Source organism: Microcebus murinus, chromosome X (assembly GCF_040939455.1).
Source record: "Microcebus murinus isolate Inina chromosome X, M.murinus_Inina_mat1.0, whole genome shotgun sequence".
NCBI lineage: Eukaryota > Metazoa > Chordata > Mammalia > Primates > Cheirogaleidae > Microcebus > Microcebus murinus.
Window position 1 is genome coordinate 115,813,524 of NC_134136.1, and position 20,889 is coordinate 115,834,412.

Here is a 20,889-nt window from a genome sequence, read left to right on the forward strand (position 1 = left end):
ACTGTGGCTTCTGTCTTGCTCACATACTCTCTCTTGCCTTCCTTCTAGCTTGCTCTGAGGAGGCAAGCTGCCACGTTGTGAGCTGCTCTACGGATAGGCCCGAGTGACAAGAAACCGAAGGAGGCTTTGGGCTAACAGCTTATAAGGAACCAAGGCCCTCAGTCCAATAGCCTGTGAGGAACTGAAGACTGCCAACAACCACATGAGTGAGCTTGGAAGTGGATCCACCCTCGAGTGGAGCTTTAAAATGACTACAGCCCTGGTCAACACCTTGACTACCACTTCGTGAGAGACTCACAGCCAGAGGACCTGGCTAAATTGGATCCACATTCCTGATGCACAGAGACTGAGATAATAAATGTGTTTTGTTTTAAGCCATTAAGTTGTGGGGTTTTTGTTATGAAGCAATAGATACTGAGTATATCCTCTAACCTTGGTAACTTTTGAATATTTAAGCAATTATTACCTTCCTTTTTTTCCCAAATATAAGTCACTGATTATAATTTTCAACAGAATAAGACCAAAGACAAAACCTTGCAAGGTGCTGCCCTATAAAGCTTTACACAATCTCTTTGGATACAATCATCCAATCAACTATGGACTAACTCACATTTCTCTATCTTACTGAAAAAAATTCTATGATAAACATATCAAGTGGCTTACTGAAATCAAGATACACTGTGATCTATAGACTTGCCCTCATATGCCAACATAGTGATTATATCAAAAGAGGAAGTCAAGTCTGTCATCATTAGTTTTTAGTTACCAGACAGGCTTGCTACCTACCTGGAGGTTTCCACTCTTCTCCCACTCTTCTTCATTAAGACTTCTATTGGTCAGAATTTTATATTTTGGGGCCTCCTATCCCTCTGAACTCTATTTCCTTTTGGAACCTCTTCTCTAAAGTGTGCTGAAAGTGTGAGGGTAACTGAATATGTCTAGCTCTTGCTTCCTTTGCCATTGTAAACTTTAAGATGAGATAATCCTTTTTTGTGACTTTAGTTTTTTCTAAACAGATAAGTTTGCAACTACTGTTAAATTTCAAGAGAAAAGTGTTAGCATTACACAAAAGTAGCATTGCTTAAAATTTTATCCCTTAAGAAATAAAATGTACACTCACAATTCAAAAACCATGTAAAGCATTCCATCTGAGCTATATGTCTCCAATAACTCTACAATGTGTGGATGTTTCAGCATATGACAGATACTGGCTTCTCGCTTTAGATCTGCAAAACAAACATACAATATACTTCATTAGGTAGGAACAAAAGACAATTAGGGTGAATGATGAATGAATGGATGTGATCTATGGTAACATGAAGACTTCTCTAACTAAATAGATGAAATCCCCCATTTAAACTAAGCTTAACTTTTTACACTTTAAAATCTTTGACAATTTAACTTTTTATATTTTTGCCAGCTTAAATCTATATACAGTATAGAGTCAACTCTCATTAATAAAAAATGTTTATATTTCATAGTATAAATACTTTCCCCCAAAGTAAAACAAATACACAAAGAAATTCTTTCCCCAACTCTTGTAATCAAGTTTCAGCCTCCAAATTTATAGCTCTTCCTTGATCTGCTAATAAGTAACTCAATTTACTGTTTTGAATTTACCTCTTTTTCTTAGTTTTCCTTTTCCCTAAATTAGATAAAAATGTCTTATGTTCTTTAGCCTAAATATAGCATTTATAGACATGTCAAGAAAGTTACATGAAATAGGGAACAAAAAATAGTATGATTTAAATAGAAAAGGCACTATTCCTAGAATCAAAGTCAGAAATTTTTTTTACATCATCTATAAAGTGTGTTGGATGATTCAGAACACTACCTACCTCACAGTGTTATTTTGAAGCACAAATAATGTAGGTAAGACTACTGTGTAAGCTCTATAATACTATTTGGAAAACAAAATTGTTAATATTATCACTGTCATCACCATCATACTAAAATAGTTTGGTCATGGGCATCACTTGCCATGTCTACATGGAATAGGATAATTAAAGCCTTCCAGTGATTTTAACAGTACTGGGGCTTTGCCTGTTTGCTGATGATTAAAATCCAATGTGATGTTTTTATATTTGAAAGTAGAAGTGAGATAGGTAAGGAAGAATTAAGGCTAAAGATGTACTGCACAAAGTAAAATAGATAACATTACCTCCTTTTTATAAAATTTTTTTTTTTTTTTTTTTTTTTGAGACAGAGTCTCACTCTGTTGCCCAGGCTAGAGTGCCATGGTGTCAGCCTAGCTCACAGCAACCTCAAACTCCTGGGCTCACATGATCCTTCTACCTCAGTCTCCCAAGTGGCTGGGACTACAGGCGTGTGCCACCGTGCCTGGCTAAATTTTTCTATATATTTTTAGTTGTCCAGCTGATTTCTTTCTGTTTTTAGTAGAGACAGGGTCTCGCTCTTGCTCAGGCTGGTCTCGAACTCCTGAGCTCAAGTGATCACCTCGGCCTCCCAGAGTGCTAGGATTACAGGTGTGAGCCACCACACCAGGCCAACTCCTTTCTGATTAATTCAACTTAGTCTTGTCAACATAGCAATGGTTGCAGATGGAACATTAGAAGACTGACTTACATAAGGGTAGAATGAGACAAAATCGTCAGTAAATTAGACAAAAGAGAAGCTACCAGAAAAGGAAGAATCAATAATATAATATTAAGAAAGTCAAGGGAATAGAAGGAATTAAGACATAAGTAGCAGAAGAAGGCTGAAAGCTGAGAAAAGGCCTTAAGATTCAACCAGAAAAGGTCATGAGCATTCTGGGCAAGATCAAATTCTGTGGAGAGGTCAGGGTCAAAGTCAGTATGCAGGAGACAATTATGTAATACATTAAAATTTATCATGCCTCTCATTGGGCTAAGTACTTTAGTCATTAGGTAGGTATTTTATAGATGAGGAAACCGAGGATTAGAAATGTGTTCAAAATCACACAATTATCACAGGGGCAGGCTGTGAACCCTCGCCTGCCCAATTCCAAAGGCAACAGCCCTTCCATTATGCCATTCTGGGTTTGAACACAATCATATTTGAAGAATTTGGCAATACGAAAGCAACAGCAGGGTCAAAGAAGGTCTTGCTTATTTATTTGTCTGTTTTTGCTGTTGTTTATAAGTGGCATGGAGATGTAAAGCCTACAGGATCTAGAGTCAGAAAACTTGGTGCTGGTCATGCCTTTGTGACTGCCACCTGCAGGCTGACTTCTGACTTCTACAAATGGCTCCTCTACAGCCAATGAAAGGGGGTCGGTGACAGGTGATGCCATACCTGCAGAGTCTAGTAAATCGGCTTGAAAGGGCAGTGTAAGACTCAAATGAGAAACTGGATGTGAGCAGACTGTGTGGAGCACAGCATTGTGTGGCTGGGGGGCTGAGGGAGGCCAGTGTGAGCTGGAGGGGCTCAGTATTCACTGCAAAGGAAGAGATCCCAGGCGCAGGAAAGATGCTCCCATCTGCAAAAGTAGTCAAGAAGGCCCTACAGGAGAGGAGGATGTGAAACAGCTGTGGGGTTTGTGCTGGGAAGTCATAACCACAAGGCAGGCTTTAAAACAAATGTGCTGGAGGGCTAGGTTGAGCCAGACAACATCAATCAGATGTCTGCAGTTTTTTCCTCCCTTCAAGAATGTTCTGCCTCCTGATTCTATGAAAAGCTTAGGAGTTTTATTACTCATTTTTATGTTTATCTCTAGCTTATCATTTTATTAGAAGTCATCCTTTCATACCTTCTGTTTTCACCTTAGTTTCTCTTTTTCCTTTCCTCTCTATTCTGATCAAAAGCCTGATTTTAATTCAGTGCTGACATTGAAATCATGAAGTAAACAGTGTTCGTGTTTGCCATAATGCAAACTGATCTTTTTTCCACTTTTAATTTTCTATTTTGCCCCCTTTATGTAGCTAAATTGTGTTTCAATTGCTACACTCACCATTTGCCATGTGACACACTGGTTATACTGAAAGTTTTAAAGTAGAAATGGATGCTCTAAAAAACCCTCCATTTGAGCCACACATTTCTGCTTGGTAAATAGCTGAACAAGCTCTTGGGGTCTAGTCCATTAACATCGACCTGCCTTCAAAATAAAGGCAGAATTCAAAGCAATTTAAATGTCACCGGATCTGACATTTCAGGGACTAAAATCAGAACACTGAATGGATAGCACAAAATTAACAATATAAAAATATATTTTAAATAAGGGCAATGATGCAATAGATGGCTTACATCTAGGATAACTGTGGCACTGTTTTCCTGAATTTGAGTATCAATTAAATAGCCCAAATACAAAAGCATAATTTTAAAAACACAAATGTATTATATATGCATTCTAACTATAGACTCAAGAATATTAACCTCAAAATGTTTGCTCTTAAATGTGAATGTGAATTAAAGATACATGTATTAAGTACTCTTAAGTCCATGCTGATATAGCAAACTAAAAATATGATTTGCTTACAAATCAACTCATGGGGCAGAGTAGGAAGGAATTTGAAAGCAGTTGACAATAATATGATTTAAAGTTATGATTATCTGACTGCTTATAGATATTAGCACAGAACATACCCATGAGTGATGTGAGTCAGAGTTATCATCCCTGTTTTGAAGTGGTGCTTTGTTTACAGACTAGTGACCCGTAACTCTCTCTAATCTCCCCTGTACTTTCTTATTTAGGAATCTCTCAGGGAAATTTAAAAAGCTTTTTAAATCATCTATGTTTAGTGCCCTTATATTTAACTATGTGCCTACATTTACTTAATCAATTCATTTCCCTTTAAAAGGGGAACTAATAATATGGAAAGTAATATTTAATTTTCTAACCCAAATCAGAAACACACTTAGATTAAATTAACCAGCTATATGGCATTAGAACTACTACTAATTTCCTAAGATGTTTGGGCAGTGCAACAATAGTAAAGTGAGTATGCCCTTCAGGGTCTGCCTATCAGACTGTCCCTCAAATCTGGGAGAGTTAGGGAAGCTGTTTCAGGTGGTCTGTTTTAAAAATCATTTTCCTGGAAAGGATTTTTATTATTTATTTTACTACTATTTGTTCTTGTTATAGGAGAATTTTCATACTATCCTTTAAAAGTTGGATGCTACTTTCCAAGTGCCATAATTCTGCAGCAAGCTAATTTGACCATGGGTTAAAAATAATTGGGGTAGTTACAAATACGATTGAAGAAAGGAACAATTTCTGATGTTCTTAGCACGGGAGTAGGAGTCTCAACCTGAAATATCTAACTCAAAAGACTGAAATTTAAGAGTTAGTTTTCCTAAAACCATTCAATAATGATTTAAATGAGCACTATCCAATAGAAATATGAGTCACATATATAATTTAAAATTTTCCAGTAACCACATTAAAAAAGTAAAAAGGTAAATTTTATTTCAATAACATTTTATCCAATCCAATGTATACAAAATATTATTTCAATATGTAGTCATATTAAAATTATTAATAAAATGTTACTTTTTTGTACTATGTCTTTGAGATCCAGTGTGTGTTGTATACTTATAGTGCATCTCAGTTTGGTCTGGTCACATTTTAAGTACTCAATAGCCACATGTGGTTAGCGGCCACCAAATTGCAAGGGTGCAGCTCTAGATAAATTGATTTGCTTTAATTCTTATCATCTCTCCATTGTGAGTTCTTCTGCAATTCTTCTTTTTTTTTTTTTGAGACAGTCTCGCTTTGTTGCCCAGGCTAGAATGAGTGCCCTGGTGTCAGTCTAGCTCACAGCAACCTCAAGCTCCTGGGCTCAAGCAATCCTCCTGCCTCAGCCTCTCGAGTAGCTGGGACTACAGGCATGCGCCACCATGCCTGGCTAATTTGTTCTATATATATTAGTTGGCCAATTAATTTCTTTCTATTTATAGTAGAGACGGGTTCTCGCTCTTGCGCAGGCTGGTTTCGAACTCCTGACCTCGAGCAATCCGCCCGCCTCGGCCTCCCAGAGGGCTAGGATTACAGGCGTGAGCCACCACACCTGGCCTCTTCTGCAATTCTTACACAGATATTTGTAAAATCAGTCATTTAAGAATGAATCTAAATGCAGATTTTTTTTTTTTTTAAGACAGAGTCTCGCTTTGTTGCCCAGGGTAGAGTGAGTGAGTGCTGTGGCGTCAGCCTAGCTCACAGCAACCTCAAATTCCTGGGCTCAAGCAATCCTCCTGCCTCAGCCTCCCGAGTAGCTGGGACTACAAGCATGTACCACCATGCCTAGCTAATTTTTTCTATATATATTAGTTGGCCGATTAATTTCTTTCTATTTATAGTAGAGACGGGGTCTCGCTCTTGCTCAGGCTGGTTTCACAGATGTGTTTTTAAAAACTACTTCCACAGAAGGAAATTCTATAGCTTAATTACCTAAATCCATAATTTAAGAACTAAATCTGAAATTTCTTCACTATTGCTAATCTAAATCCTTCATTTGTTCTGTAATTTTTAATCATTTTATCTTGATGAATTTACCAAAGAATACAGTCAATATCCACTGTATAGAAGCCCTTTGTATGTTTCAAAATTGAATGACTTTTTTAGATTTTATCACTAGGCTATGCAGTGCAACATCTGAGAGTTTACTATGCAACCTTTGAGATTTTAAAACACCCCTTCATTAAGTCCTCATTTAAGGACTACAATAACCCTTTTTTATTTATATATATATTTATGTATATTTATATACACCACTCCCATTTTTTCAGAGGAAGAAACTGAGGCCCAGGATTCAGTGATATAAATAAGTTGCTGAAAACCACACAACTAATAAGTGGAGAGAGCTGCACTAATAGTCAAAGCCTCATGCTCTTTATATTATACCACAGTGGCTCCTGGGGCTGTGAGATCCAATCACACAACAGTGCTAATGTGATAACACTGACTTGGGTAACAAGTGATCAAAACTGTTACAGAACCAGCCTATTTCAGCTGCTCTGTAATTAGTGATGGTCAGAAACTAGATACTGATCTTTTCCTGACAAATATATAAATATTTTCATTAATTTCCAAAAAATTTCCAGGTTGTGTTAGAAACTCAACAGTTAAACAAAATTTACTAAGAGCTGACCCAGGTTCCAAATTCAAATAAAGAGTATTCTAATCTAGTCACAGAAAGAATTACAAATATTAGTGTGTTCATTTGAATAAATATTAACAACAAAATAAGTAAATGAAAGTCAATTTCCTTGGTGTACTGAAATTAATGACCATATGATATTTTAGAAAAGAAGTCCAAGCAGAACCTTGGAAGGATTATAGTTGCAAAGTCAATTGCTATTGCTGAGTTCCACCTTTATCTAATAATAACCAATTTGAAGACTAAAGATCTCAGCTACCTTTGGCAATAACACAGGTCAGTTTGACTTTAAAGAGGCTATCTTCCTCACCCTCCAGGAAAGCTGATCTTCTCAGCTAGTGAAGATTAGAGGAATAGGCCCACGGAAGAATCTGGGTTAACTGGGCAAACTAATAATTTCTTTGATATTTTAAACATTTTACTACCACTCCTCTACATTTTCTTATCTTTTTTCACACACAAAGAGAAATCCAAGTGGCTTCTAATTTCTTTGAAGTCTTGCCCATTTTTTTTAAATCCTATGGCCTAAAATCTCATCTGTTGGGTAAATAAAGAAAGGAAGCAGCATACCATTAATTGACAATGTTTTACTGATGTGAAATTTCTATTTAAATAGGGAAATGTGTATTAATTAGAAATCCATCTTAACTGCATTTAATTAAAGTCAAATTAATGTCAATTAATTAAGCATTTACAAATTAATGGGGTTTTGGTAATATATTTCCCAGTTTTCCGTTTTGGTAACTGTAATGAATAGATTAAAGCAGCCTTCCCTGTTGAATATCAAATTTAAACTAAATTCAACACTATATGTATGAATAGTTGTAAAATATAATAAAGCCAATTAGTGTGAGAATTACTTGTCTTTCCTCTCACTTTTCATTAGGAAGAACTGGTAAATAATTACTAAAAGTACCATTTATTTCCTAGGGATTTACATTTTAAAAATTCCAGGTCATTCCTAATCAATATTGAAGCACTATAAATCACTGAGCTTACTAATTTGATATTAATAAAGATTCCAGGCCAGGTGCGGTGGCTCACGCCTGTAATCCAAGCACTCTGGAAGGCCGAGGTGGGCAGATTGCTTGAGGTCAGGAGTTCGAAACCAGCCTGAGCACGAGCGAGACTATAAATAGAAAGAAATTAATTGGCCAACTAATATATATAGAACAAATTAGCCGGGCATGGTGGCACATGCCTGTGGTCCCAGCTACTCGGGAGGCTGAGGCAGGAGGATTGCTTGAGCCCAGGAGTTTGAGGTTGTGAGCTAGGCTGATGCCACGGACTCACTCCAGCCTGGGCAACACAGCAAGACTCTGTCTCGGAAAAAAAAGAAAAAAGATTCCAGGTGACCAATTCAATGATCTTTATTAATATTTAAGAAAAACATTTGCTTAAAAAGCCATTTGTGGATAAGAGCCAACATTAGATTAAAAATAACCCAAATTATATATGTCTTAGAAGATGTAACTCTGAATCTTCTATTCAAGGAGTTAATCATGAATTTCATGAAAATCTGTTTTGGACACAACTAATAAAATGGAAAGACGTTAATCATATAGATCTAAGAAAAAGGCAGAGGTGACTAAAATCCAAACCAAATAAAGTTCCAGTATTTAGAGTTTTTCTGAAATATAAGAATGACCATATTTAGATCATATTTGTATATGAGAAAAAATAGAAATACAATGTTCTAAACTTGTCTAAAGTACAATTCTTCTGTTGGTTTTCATTTTGGGAAATGAAATCAGGGCATTTACTAAGATAAAATCTAGACACCTATTTCAACATGGTACTCCTTACTTTATGAAAGAAAATTAGAGAAATATCAGTTTATTACTCAATTACTTTTCAATGCTGAAGTCTTAAAAATCATATGAGAGCCTGCGGGAACTTCATAGGATGATACAGTGCACACATTTGTTAAAACTCATTCAACTGTACAATTAGATAGGTTCATTTTTTTGTGCATAAATTCTTCAATAAGAATTAAAAAGCAAAAGAGAAGTTACTGCAATAAAAGAGGAATTCAACATGTTAAAGTCAAAAATGTTACGCACATACCTGTTTTATACTTCCCTAATTATGTTATCTATAATTTACTTTCTATTTTTATTTATTTACTAATAGCTGAGGAGCCCAACAAGGACATGCTGACAGGATAGACTTCTTTACTATCCACTTCTCCCATAAACATTTCTCCAGGATGGGGCCAGCCCAGTGAATACTGCCAGCAGGGCCAAAATTTTTCTCAGAAAGCAATTTGTGGTCTGTTTCAATATACAAATAAATGAATGACTGAGGCCAAGATTCTCTATGACACAGCGAAATGATTATCAAAGTTTTTGTTAATAACATGGGTTTCCCCATCCAGCCACAGAATCTTTTAGTCAACAAAATCTCATAAAATAGTATAAAACAAATTTATAGTAAAAAAAAGTACCAATATGTGATACTTATTTGAAAAAGGACCAATACAAACAAGAAGCTAATTGTTTTGATAAATAATTTGAAATCAGGAATACAGATAACCCTGTAGACTGATGGCCTCAACTACCAGATTACTTCTATATTTTACTTGTTGGTCTACTGCCCAAATTCCGATTTATACCAAGATATTTGCTAAGTAACAGGTGTAGGTTAAATTGCTTGTCTTGTCTTGATTTTTTTTAAACTGATGAAGAAACTTCAAATAGAAACTTTTATTTCAAAGTAGAATCGCCCACAGTGATTGAAAAGTGGCAGAGGATACTTTTTTGTACACAGTGAAACACTGGACTAAGAGAAACATAGGGAGTTCTGAAAAGGCCATATTTCTCCTAGTTTTAATAAAATTTTAAATAAATAATACACTGCCCTATGCTTAGAATAAATTGTTTTCATTTAATCTTTTTTACAAAACCAGGAAGTGCCATACTTGAGTACCTGAAAATGTGGCAGCTATGTAGATTAGCAATTTTTAACTTATTTGGGGTCAGAAATCATTTAAAAAATCTGTTAAAGTAATAGATGTTCTGCCCTCCAAAATTTTGTAGTAAAATTTAAGGGAAGCACAAAAGCCAAAGTGACTGGTCTTGATATTGATGTCCTATGATCAGAATCATGACAGACAATCATCCCATCTTCCGGTTGTTAACACAAGCACTGTTTAGACTGGGAAGCATTAGAAGATAGTGCCTCCTTTTATACCCTGGGCACAATTTTGAGGATAACCATTACTTAGATAAAAATAAGTATATACCCCATATCATTTTAGCCTTTTGCCCCCAAATCCAGCACTTTACTGTGTGAAATGCAAGAAGTTACCATAAAGTGTGCTTTTCTTCTTTCATTGAAAAATTATAGAAAGTTTCCTTGGGGACTTTCTATGTGGCTTAATTTTTCTGTTTCCCATCTTTTTTGTTTTTATTATTTATTATTTATTTTGAGACAGAGTCTTTCTCTATTGCCCAGGCTTGAGTGCTGTGGCGTCAGCCTAGCTCACAGCAACCTCAAACTCCTAGGATTAAGCCATCCTCCTGCCTCAGCCTCCCGAGTAGCTGGGACTACAGGCATGTGCCACCACACTCAGCTAATTTCTTTCTATTTTTAGTAGAGACAAGTTCTCACTCTTGCTCAGGTTGGTCTCGAACTCCTGACCTCAAGCGATCCTCCCACCTTGGCCTCCCAGAGTGCTAGGATTATAGGCATGAGCCACCATGCCCAGCCTGTTTCCCTGTCAAAATAATATAAACTGTTTACTTATTAGAGTATGTTTACATATATAAAATAAATATATTTCGGAGTGTCTGCCAAATAACGATGTTAAGAGTTTTCCCTATTTGTCGTAGATTGAATGTCAAGATATATATTTCCTTACCCTCTAAAGAATGTATATTTTATTTTATTTCAGATTATGGGGGTACAAATGTTTTGGTTACATGAATTGCTTTTGCACAATTTAAGTCAGTTATAAGTGTACCCATCATCCAGATAGTGTCCATTGTACCCGATAGGTATGATTTTACCTTTCCCCTCTTCCCCTCTCCCACCGGCTTGAATACTATCGAGTTTTACTTTTATATGTGCACATGAGTGCTGATGGATTAGTTCTAATAGTGAGTACATGTGGTATTTTTCTTCTTGTGATATTTCACTTAAGACAATGGTCTCCAGTTCCATACAGGTTGTTACAAAAGGCATTAATTCATTTTTTATGGCTGAGTAGTACTCCGAGGTATACATAGACCACATTTTATTAATCCACTCATGAATTGATGGACACTTGGGTTGATTTCACATCTTTACGGTTGTGAATTGTGTTGCAATAAACATTCTAATGCAAGTGTGTTTCTGATAGAATGACTTTTTTCTTTTGGGTAAACACTCAGTAGAGGTATCAAATGGATCAAATGATAGGTCTACTTTTAGTTCTCTGAGGAATCTCCATACTATTTTCCATAGAGGTTGTATGAGTTTGCAGTCCCACCAACACTATATAAGTATTCCTTTCTCTCTGTATCCATGCCAGCATCTGTTGTTTGGGACTTTTTGATAAAAGCCATTCTCACTGGTATTAGGTGATATCTCATAGTGGTTTTGATTTGCATTTCACTGATAATTGGAGATGTTCAGCATTTCTTCATATATTTATTGGCCATTAGTCTATTTTCTTTTGAAAAGCTTCTGTTCATGTCTTTTGCTTACTTTTTAATGGGGTTGATTTTTTCTTGCTGATTTGCTTAAGTCTTTGTACATTCGGGTTATTAGCCATTTATTGGATGTATAGCATGCAAATATTTTCTCTCATTCTGTAGGTTGTCTATTTGCTCTGTTGATTGTTTCCTTGGCTGTGCAGAAGCTTTTTAATTTAATGAAGTCCCATTTATTAATTTTTGTTGTTGTTATGATTGGCAATGAGGTCTTCCTTTATAAATTCTTTGCCTACGTTTATATCTAGAAGAGTTTTTCCAACATTTTCTTCTAGAACTCTTATAGCTTCATATATTAGGTTTAAGTCTGTTGTTATCCATCGTGAATTAATTTTTGTGAGTGGTGAGAGGTGTGGATGGTGTTTCAATCTTCTACATGTGGCTAACCAATTTTCCCAGCACCATTTATTGAATAGAGATTGTTTCCCCCAGTGTACACTGTTGTCTGCTTTGTCAAATATCAGATGGCAATATGAGGATGTTTTTATATCTGGGTTCTCTGTTCTGATCAATTGGTCTGTGTCTCTATTTTTGTGCCAGTATCATGCTCTTCTGGTTACAATAGCCTCGCAGTATAGCCTAAAGCCTGATAAAGTGATGCTTCCCAATTTGTTCCTTTTGCTTAAGAAAGCTCTGGCTATCCAGGCTCTTTTCTGGTTCCATATGAAGCGTAGAATTATTTATTTTAGATCTGTGAAAAATGATGTTCATATTTCATGGGGATTGCATTGAATCTATAATCACTTTGGGTAGTATAGACATTTTAACAAGGTTGATTCTGCCGATCCACGAACATGATATGTTTTTCCATTTTTTTTTATTTCAGCAGATTATGGGGCTACAGATTTTAAGGTTTCAATAAATGCCCATTTCCCCCCCTCCCCCCACAAGTCTGAGTCTCCAGCATGACCATCCCCCAGATGGTGCACATCTCACTCATTATATATGTATATACCCGCCCCCCACCCCTCCCACCTGCCCAATACCCTATTACTGTAGTACCTATGTGACCACTTAGGTGCTGTTCAGTTAATATCAATTTGCTGGTGAGTATATGTGGTGCTTGTTCTTCCATTCTTGGGAAACTTCACTTAATAGAATGGGTTCCAGCTCTAACCAGGAAAATATAAGATGTGCTATATCACCATTGTTTCTTAGAGCTGAATAGTACTCCATGGTATACATATACCACATTTTATTAATCCATTCTTGGATTGATGGGCACTTGGGCTGTTTCCACAGCCTTGCAATTATGAATTGTGCTGCTATAAACATTCAAGTGCAGGTGTCTTTTTTGTAGAGTGTCATTGGATCTTTTGGGTAGATGCCCAGCAATGGGATTGCTGGATCAAATGGTAGATTCACTTGTATCGCTTTAAGGTATCTCCATATTGCTTTCCACAGAGGTTGAACTAGTTTGCAGTCCCACCAGCAGTGTAGGAGTGTTCCTCTCTCTCCGCAACCACGCCAGCATTTATTGTTCGGAGACTTTTTGATAAAGGCCATTCTCACTGGAGTTAAGTGATACTTCACTGTGGTTTTGATTTGCATTTCCCTGATGATTAGAGATGTTAAGCATTTTTTCATATGTTTGTTGGCCATTCTTCTCTCTTCTTTAGAAAAGTTTCTGTTCAAGTCCTTTGCCCACTTTTTAATAGGGTTATTTGATTTTTTCTTCCTGATTTTCATGAGTTCTAAGTAGATTCTAGTTATCAGTCCCTTATCGGATGCATAGGATGCAAATATTTTCTCCCATTCTGTAGGTTGTCTGTTTACTTTCATGACTATTTCTTTGTCTGTGCAGAAGCTTTGTAGTTTGATCATGTCCCATTTATTTATTTTTGTTGCTGCTGTGATTGCCTTTGGGGACTTCTTCATAAACTCTTTGCTTAGGGTGATGTCTAGGAGAGTGTTTCCAACTAGTTTTCCTCTAGAATTCTAAAAGTTTCATACCTTAGGTTTAAGTCTGTTATCCAGCGTGAGTTGATTTTTGTGAGAGGTGAAAGGTGTGGGTCCTGTTTTAGCCTTCTACAGGTGGCTATCCAGTTTTCCCAGCACCATTTATTGAAGAGGGATTCTTTTCCCCAGCGTATGTTTTTGTCTGCTTTGTCAAAGATTAGATGGCTATATGAAGATGGTTTTATATCAGGATTCTCACATCTGTTCCACTGGTCAATATTCCTGTTTTTGTGCCAATACCATATTGATTTAATTACTACAGCTTTGTAGTATAGTTTGATATCTGGCATGTTAATGCCTCCCATTTTGTTTTTGTTGCCTAGAATTGCTTTTGATATTCGGGGTCTTCTTTGGTTCCATACGAAGCATAAAATTATTTATTCTATATCTGTGAAGAATGCTGATGGAATTTTAATAGGTATTGCATTGAATCTGTAGATCAGTTTGGGTAGTATAGACATTTTGATGATGTTGAGTCTGCCGATCCACGAGCATGGAATGGATTTCCATCTGTTTACATCCTCTGCTATTTCCTTCCTCAGTGTTTCATAGTTCTCCCTGTAGAGGTGTTTTACCTCCTGGTTTAAGTATATTCCTAGGTACTTTAATTTCTTTGTTGCTATTGTGAAGGGAATTGAGTCTTTGATTTGGTTCTCAATTTGATTGTTGTTGGTGTATATGAATGCCTCGGATTTCTGTGTACTGATTTTGTATCCTGAGACTTTACTAAATTCATTGATCAGTTCCAGGAGTTTCTTGGTTGAATCTTTGGGGTTTTCTAGATATAACATCATATCATGAGCAAACAGTGAAAGTTTGATCTCTTCTGCCCCTATTTGGATACCTTTGATTCCATTTTCCTGTCTGATTGCTGTAGCCAAGACTTCCAGCACTATATTGAACAGAAGTGGAGATAGTAGGCAGCCTTGTCTGGTTCCAGTTCTAAGTGGGAATGATTTCAATTTTTCCCCATTCAGTATGATGTTGGCTATGGGTCTGTCATATATGGCTTGTATCATTTTTAGGTATGTCCCTTCTATGCCTATTTTCTTAAGTGTTTGTATCATGAAAGGGTGTTAAATTTTGTCAAAAGCTTTGTCTGCATCTATTGAGAGAATCATGTGGTTTTTGTTTTTGCTTCTGTTTATGTGGTGAATTGCATTTATAGATTTACATATGTTGAACCATCCCTGCATCCCTGGGATGAAGCCCACATGGTCGTGATGGATTATTTTTTTGATAAGCGTCTGGATTCGGTTAGCTAAGATTTTGTTGAAAATTTTTGCATCTATATTCATTAGGGATATTGGTCTGTAGTTTTCTTTTTTTGTTGCATCCTTTCCTGGTTTTGGTATCAGAGTAATATTCGCTTCATAAAAGGTGTCGGGGAGGTTTCCGGTCTTCTCGATGTTGTGGAATAGTTTCTGCAAGATAGGTACTAGTTCTTCTTTGTAAGTGTGGTAAAATTCAGGTGTGAAACCATCTGGACTGGGACTTTTCTTTTTAGGGAGATTTTTAATTGCTGTTTCTATTTCAGCTGTTGAGATTGGTCTGTTCAGGGAATCAATTTCTTCCTGGTGAGCCTAGGGAGGCTGTGTGTTTCTAGAAATTTGTCCATTTCCTCCATATTTTCCAGTTTGTGTGCATAAAGATTTTTGTGGTATTCATAAATTATATCTTGTATCTCTTTGGGATCAGTTGTGATATCTCCTTTTGTGTTCCTGATGGAGCTTATTAGAGATTTCTCTTTTCTGCCTTTCGTTAGCTTAGCCAATGGTGTGTCAATTTTGTTTATTTTTTCAAAGAACCAACTTTTTGTTTTATTAATCTCCTGAATAGCTTCCCTGTTTTCAATTTCGTTTAGTTCTGATTTGATCTTGTTGATTTCACTTCTTCTGCTTGGTTTAGGGTTGGTCTGTTCTTCTTTTTCCAGCTATTTAAGTCGTTTCGTTAGATTGTCTATTTGTGATCTTTTTGACTTTTGGTTATAGGCATTTATGGAGATAAACTTTCCTCTCAGAACTGCTTTAGCTGTGTCCAGAGGATTTGATAACTTGTCTCTCCACTGTCGTTTTCTTCATAGAATTTTTTTATTTCCAACTTGATTTCTTCATTTATGAAGTAATCATTTAGTAGGAGGTTGTTTAATTTCTACATTTTTGTGTAGAAATGTGAGTTTCTGTTAGGGTTGATTTCTAGTTTCATTCCACTGTGATCTGAGAAGGTACATGGTATGATTTCTATTTTTTTAAATTTCTTGAGATTTACTTTGTGTCCTAGGATATGGTCAATCTTAGAGAATGTCCTGTGAGCTGATGAGAAGAACGTATATTCAGTGGATTTTGGGTAGAATGTCCTGTAGATGTCAGTCAGACCCAATTGTTCCAGGGTTTTGTTTAAGTTCATTATTTCTTTATTAATTTTCTGTTTGGAGGATCTGTCTTGTGCCATCAGTGGGGTGTTGAAATCTCTAGTGATTATGGAGTTGCTATTAATCCATTTGCTTAGATTCAGTAAGGTTTGCTTTATGAAACTGGGTGCACCTAAGTTGGGTGCATATATATTTAAAATTGTTATCTCTTCTTGTTGAAGTGTGCCCTTCACCATTATATAATGACCCTCTTTGTCTTTCACTACTTTAATTGGTTTAAAAACTAAATCGTCTGAAATTAGAACTGCCACGGCAGCCTTCTTTTGGCTTCCACTTGCCTGGAATACTGATCTCCACCCTTTTACTTTTAGTCTATATGCATCCTTGCAGGTTAGATGTGTTTCCTGAAGACAACATATACTTGGCCTGTATTTTCTTATCCATTCAGCCAGCCTATGTCTCTTGAGTGGAGAGTTTAACCATTCACATTTATTGAGAGAACTGATAGGTAAGGTAGATTATTGTTCATTCTGTTGGGTTGGATGTTGTTGCTTTGATTTGTCTCCTGAGCCATTGTATTATCTGGTCTTTAATTTTTGGGTTTTGGTTGTTTTTATATTCGTGAGTTTTTATTATGGTGTTCCGTGGGTAACACTGTTTTGAGTATCTCTTGTAGGGCTGGTCTTATCTTGGTGAATTCTCTGAGACTTTGCTTGTCTGAGAATGACTTAATTTCTCCTTCATATATGAAGCTTAGTATTGCAGGGAATAAGATTCTAGGCTGGGCATTGTTTTGTTTCAGAAGAGTGAGAATGGGGCCCTAGTCTCTCCTTGCTTGTAAAGTCTCATTAGAGAAGTCTGGTGTTTGAATTGGCTGTCCCTTGTATGTCACTTGCTTCTTTCATCTTACAGCTCTTAGAAGGGCCTCTTTAGTTGATATTTTGGTCAGTCTGATGACTGCATGCCGTGACGTCTTCCTGTTTGCACTGAATTTCCCAGGGGTCCTCTGAGCTTCTTGAACTTGTATATCGAGATTTTGAGCAAGGCCTGGGAAATTTTCCTCTATTATATCTTCAAATAGCTTGTCCAACCCTTGAGTGTTGTCTTCTTCCCCTTCTGGTAACCCTATGCCCCTCACATTAGGTTTCTTCACATAATCCCACATTTCTTGTAGGCTTTGCTCTTTTCTCTTGTTTCTCTGCTCTATCTCTGTGATGGTTTTATTTAGTTGGAGGGTGTTATCCTCAAGCTCTGAGATTCTTTCTTCTGTTTGATCTACCTTGTTCTTGAGACATTCCACTGTATTTTGTAGTTCCCTGAATTGATTCTTCATTTCCAGGAGTTCGGTTAAACTTTTCTTTATTGTGTCTATTTCTTTAGTGAACTTTTCTTCTAGGTCCTGGGGGCTTTTTGTGGTTTCTTTGTGTTGGCTATTGAGTTGTTGTTGCAGGTCGGTGAGTGTTCTTATGATCCACATACGAAATTCCTCTTCTGTCATTTTGGTTGCCTGATTTGGGTTGGTGTCCGTTTCTAGGGGGCTGGTGCTCCTCTTTGGGGGTGTGTTTTCCGTTTAGTTCTTCATATTTCCTGAGTTCCTTCGCTGATTTCTTCCCATGTCGATCAGTTGTTGTTTCTTTCCTTTAGGTTTTTGTTTGGGTATTCACACGCCTTGTTTAATTTCTCAGCCGTTAGGTGATTTCTGTGGGTGAGATCCGACCACTCCCTGTATAATGAGTCAGTGGGTGCCATGAAAAGGCTATGCAGGATGCCGTCCCTGTCAGTAGGTGGCGCTTGGAGGAACAGGCTATGCTGCTGTTTTTGTGTCCTGTTATCAGCTCTTGTTCTGGGCAGAGCTGGGTTGGGTAAGCCTGCCCTCAGGCATCACCAATGCCGTTAGCAAGGGTCAAAGTTCTGTTCTCTGCTTCCAGGCAAAGCTGTCAGGGAGGGGCTGGAATGGCCCCGCTCAGCCAGAAAGTCTGCGTGTGGGGGTGGGGCTGTCTGAGACCCGCAGTCTGGAGCAGGCCTGGCTTCTTTCCACCCTCTCCAACTCTGCAGCTACTCCTGGGCCTCTGCCAGCAGGCCAGACCACAAACCACCAGGCCTCCCCAGATTGTGATGCTGGCGGGGAGGTTTCCTGCGCAGAAACACCACCTGGGCTGGGCGTACAGCCTCCTTTTGGGAGGAGGGTTGCCCTCTAGGAAGCTGATCTGCCCCTGAAGGCACACACACCTCAGTAGGCTGTTCACATATATCCCTTCTGTGCCCCGGGCAATGCTAGATCTCGGTGCACGGGATCTGGTCTGCAGGTCCGACCTCTGGGTCCCAGAGTTCAAACTGTATCCCCACCAGGGAGAGGAGTTCCGGTCCCAATTCACCCACAGGTAGCCAAAGCTGGGTCTGTGTCTCTCAGCCTCTGAGTCTGCACTGTTCTCCTGGGAACACCGTGCCAGCAGCACCTGGGAGGGCTGGCGGGTAGGGAGCTCACAGTCTGAGTTCCCCTTAGTCAGCTGTAGGGTCCCAAAAGGGAAGGTCCCGTTCCCTGGAGGTGCCTCCCGCTGGTGGCTGTATTGTCTCTCTGGGCAGCCGCAGGGAGGGTCGGCAGAGGGGAGTAGGAGGCAGTATGGTGCCTGCCGCGCAGCTCGGGTCTGTGCACACAGAGGTGCCTGGAGGGAGTTGGGGGCCTGGTGCCGCGTCCACTACAGGCTCACCGCTAGCTGGCGGCAGCCGTCTCTGGGCTCGTGTCCGCAGGTCTCTCCACTCGCTGGGGAGCCCACCAGCAGTCCCAAATGCAGGGTAGGGGAAACGGCAAATCCACCTACCCTTCCCGCTGGTCTCTGGGCTGCTCCGGTGGTCTCAGCTTCCAGTTCTCCTCCGCAGCCTCCTCCCGTGGAGTCTCCCGGGTTCTCAGGTAACCCTCCTTCCGGCCCTCGCCCGCTGTATGCTCGCCTTCTTGCTTCTTTTTTCTAATTTCTGCTAGAATCTGTCTTTTCTGCAGAGACACTCTGTCTGTCGGTGTTTCTCTTCCGCCATCTTGATCCTCCCTGGCCCCATTTGTTTATATCCTCTGTGATTTCCTTCCTCAGGGATTCATAGTTCTCCTTGTAGAAGTCTTTCACTCCTTGATTAAATATATTCCTAGGTATTTTATTTTCTTTGTAGCTATTGTGAAAGGTATTGAGTCTTTGATTTGATTCTCAGCTTGACTGTTGTTGGTATATAGAAATGCTGATTTATGTACATTGATTTTGTAACCTGAGACTTTGCTGAATTTATTTATCAATTCCAGGAGTCTCTTGGCAGAATCTCTGGGGTTTTCTAGATATAAGATTATATCATCAGCAAAGAGCAATAATTTGACCTCTTCTTTCCTCATATGGATACACTTGATTTCCTTCTCTTGCCTGATTGCTCTGGCTGGGACTGCCGGCACTATGTTGAATAAAAGTGGTAACAGTGGGCAACCATGTCTAGTTCCAGTTCTAAGTGGGAATGCTTTCAATTTTTCCCCATTCAATATGATGTTGGCTGTGGGTTTGTTGTATGTGCCTTTTATAATTTTGAGGTATATTCCATCTATGCCTATTTTGTTAAGAGTTCTTATAAAAGGGTGCTGAATTTTGTCAAATGCTTTTTCTGCATCTACCGAGATGATCACATGGTCTTTGTTTTGCTTCTATTTATGTGGTGAATCACATTTATAGATTTATGTATGTTGAACCACCCTTGCATCTCTGGGATGAAGCCCATTTGGTAGTGGTGGATTATTATTGGTTTTTTTTTTTGATGTGCTGCTGAATTCGCTTTGCTAGAATTTATTGAGAATTTTTGCATCTATATTCATAAGGGATATTGGTTTGTAGTTTTTTTTTGTTGTTGTTGTATCCTTTTCCTGGCTTTGGTATCAAGCTGATGCTGGCTTTGTAGAATGAGTTAGGGAGGATTTCTTCCTTCTTGATGTTGTGAAATAATTTCTGCAGTATGGGTACCAATTCTTTTTTGTAAGTCTGATGAAATTTGGCTGTGAAACCATCTAGTCCAGGACTTTTTTGGTTGGAATTTTTTTATTGCTGCTTTAATTTCACTACTTGATAATGGTCTGTTCAGGAGTTCTAATTCCTCCTGATTGAGCTTTGGGAGGTTGTGTGTTTACAAGAATTTGTCCATTTCCTCAACATTTTCAAGTTTATGTGCATCAAGACTTCTATAATATTGAGATGATATTTCGTATTTTGGTGTTATCAGTTCTAATATCTCTTTTTTCAATTCTGATTGAGCTTATTTGGGTCCTTTCTTTTCTATTTTTGCTTCATCAAAAAGACAGAAAGATCACAAATCGATAATCTAATGAATTGTCTCAAGGAATTAGAAAAGGAAGAGCAAACCAATCCCAAACCCAGAAGAAGAAAAGAAATAACTAAGGTCGGAGCAGAACTAAATCAAATCGATAACAAAAGGATTATACAGAAGTCTAATGAAACAGAAAGTTGGATCTTTGAAATAATAAACAAAATTGATAGATCTCTTGCTAGATTACCCAGAAATAGAAAAGAATGTACATTTATAATCAACCTACTTTTTTCCTGAATAGCTCTTTTGCCATTTCACCAGAATGGGTGAAACATAAGTTTCCTTAAAAACTGTGTTAGAAGCAGAGGCTTCTAGCATCTGATTCACACACAAATGAGTGCAACCCAGCAAGGAAGGATGCTCAGAGCCAGTGAAAACAAGCAGATGGAAGGCAGGCAGAGCCTTAACTTCTCTTCACTAAAGAATCATTTGTTACTTAGTA

At 38.0% G+C, this 20,889-nt stretch overlaps 1 protein-coding gene across 11 annotated transcripts in view; it reads right to left on the bottom strand.

Moving 5' to 3' along the window:
• CASK (calcium/calmodulin dependent serine protein kinase) overlaps window positions 1-20,889 on the bottom strand; it is a 381,055-nt gene that overhangs the window by 235,004 nt on the left and 125,162 nt on the right. For all 11 annotated transcript variants that reach the window (XM_075999330.1, XM_012781844.2, XM_012781842.2 and 8 more), the window contains exon 3: window positions 1,121-1,226. In XM_075999330.1, the coding sequence (XP_075855445.1) occupies window positions 1,121-1,226 (106 nt within the window). The remainder of the gene's footprint in view (window positions 1-1,120; window positions 1,227-20,889) is intronic.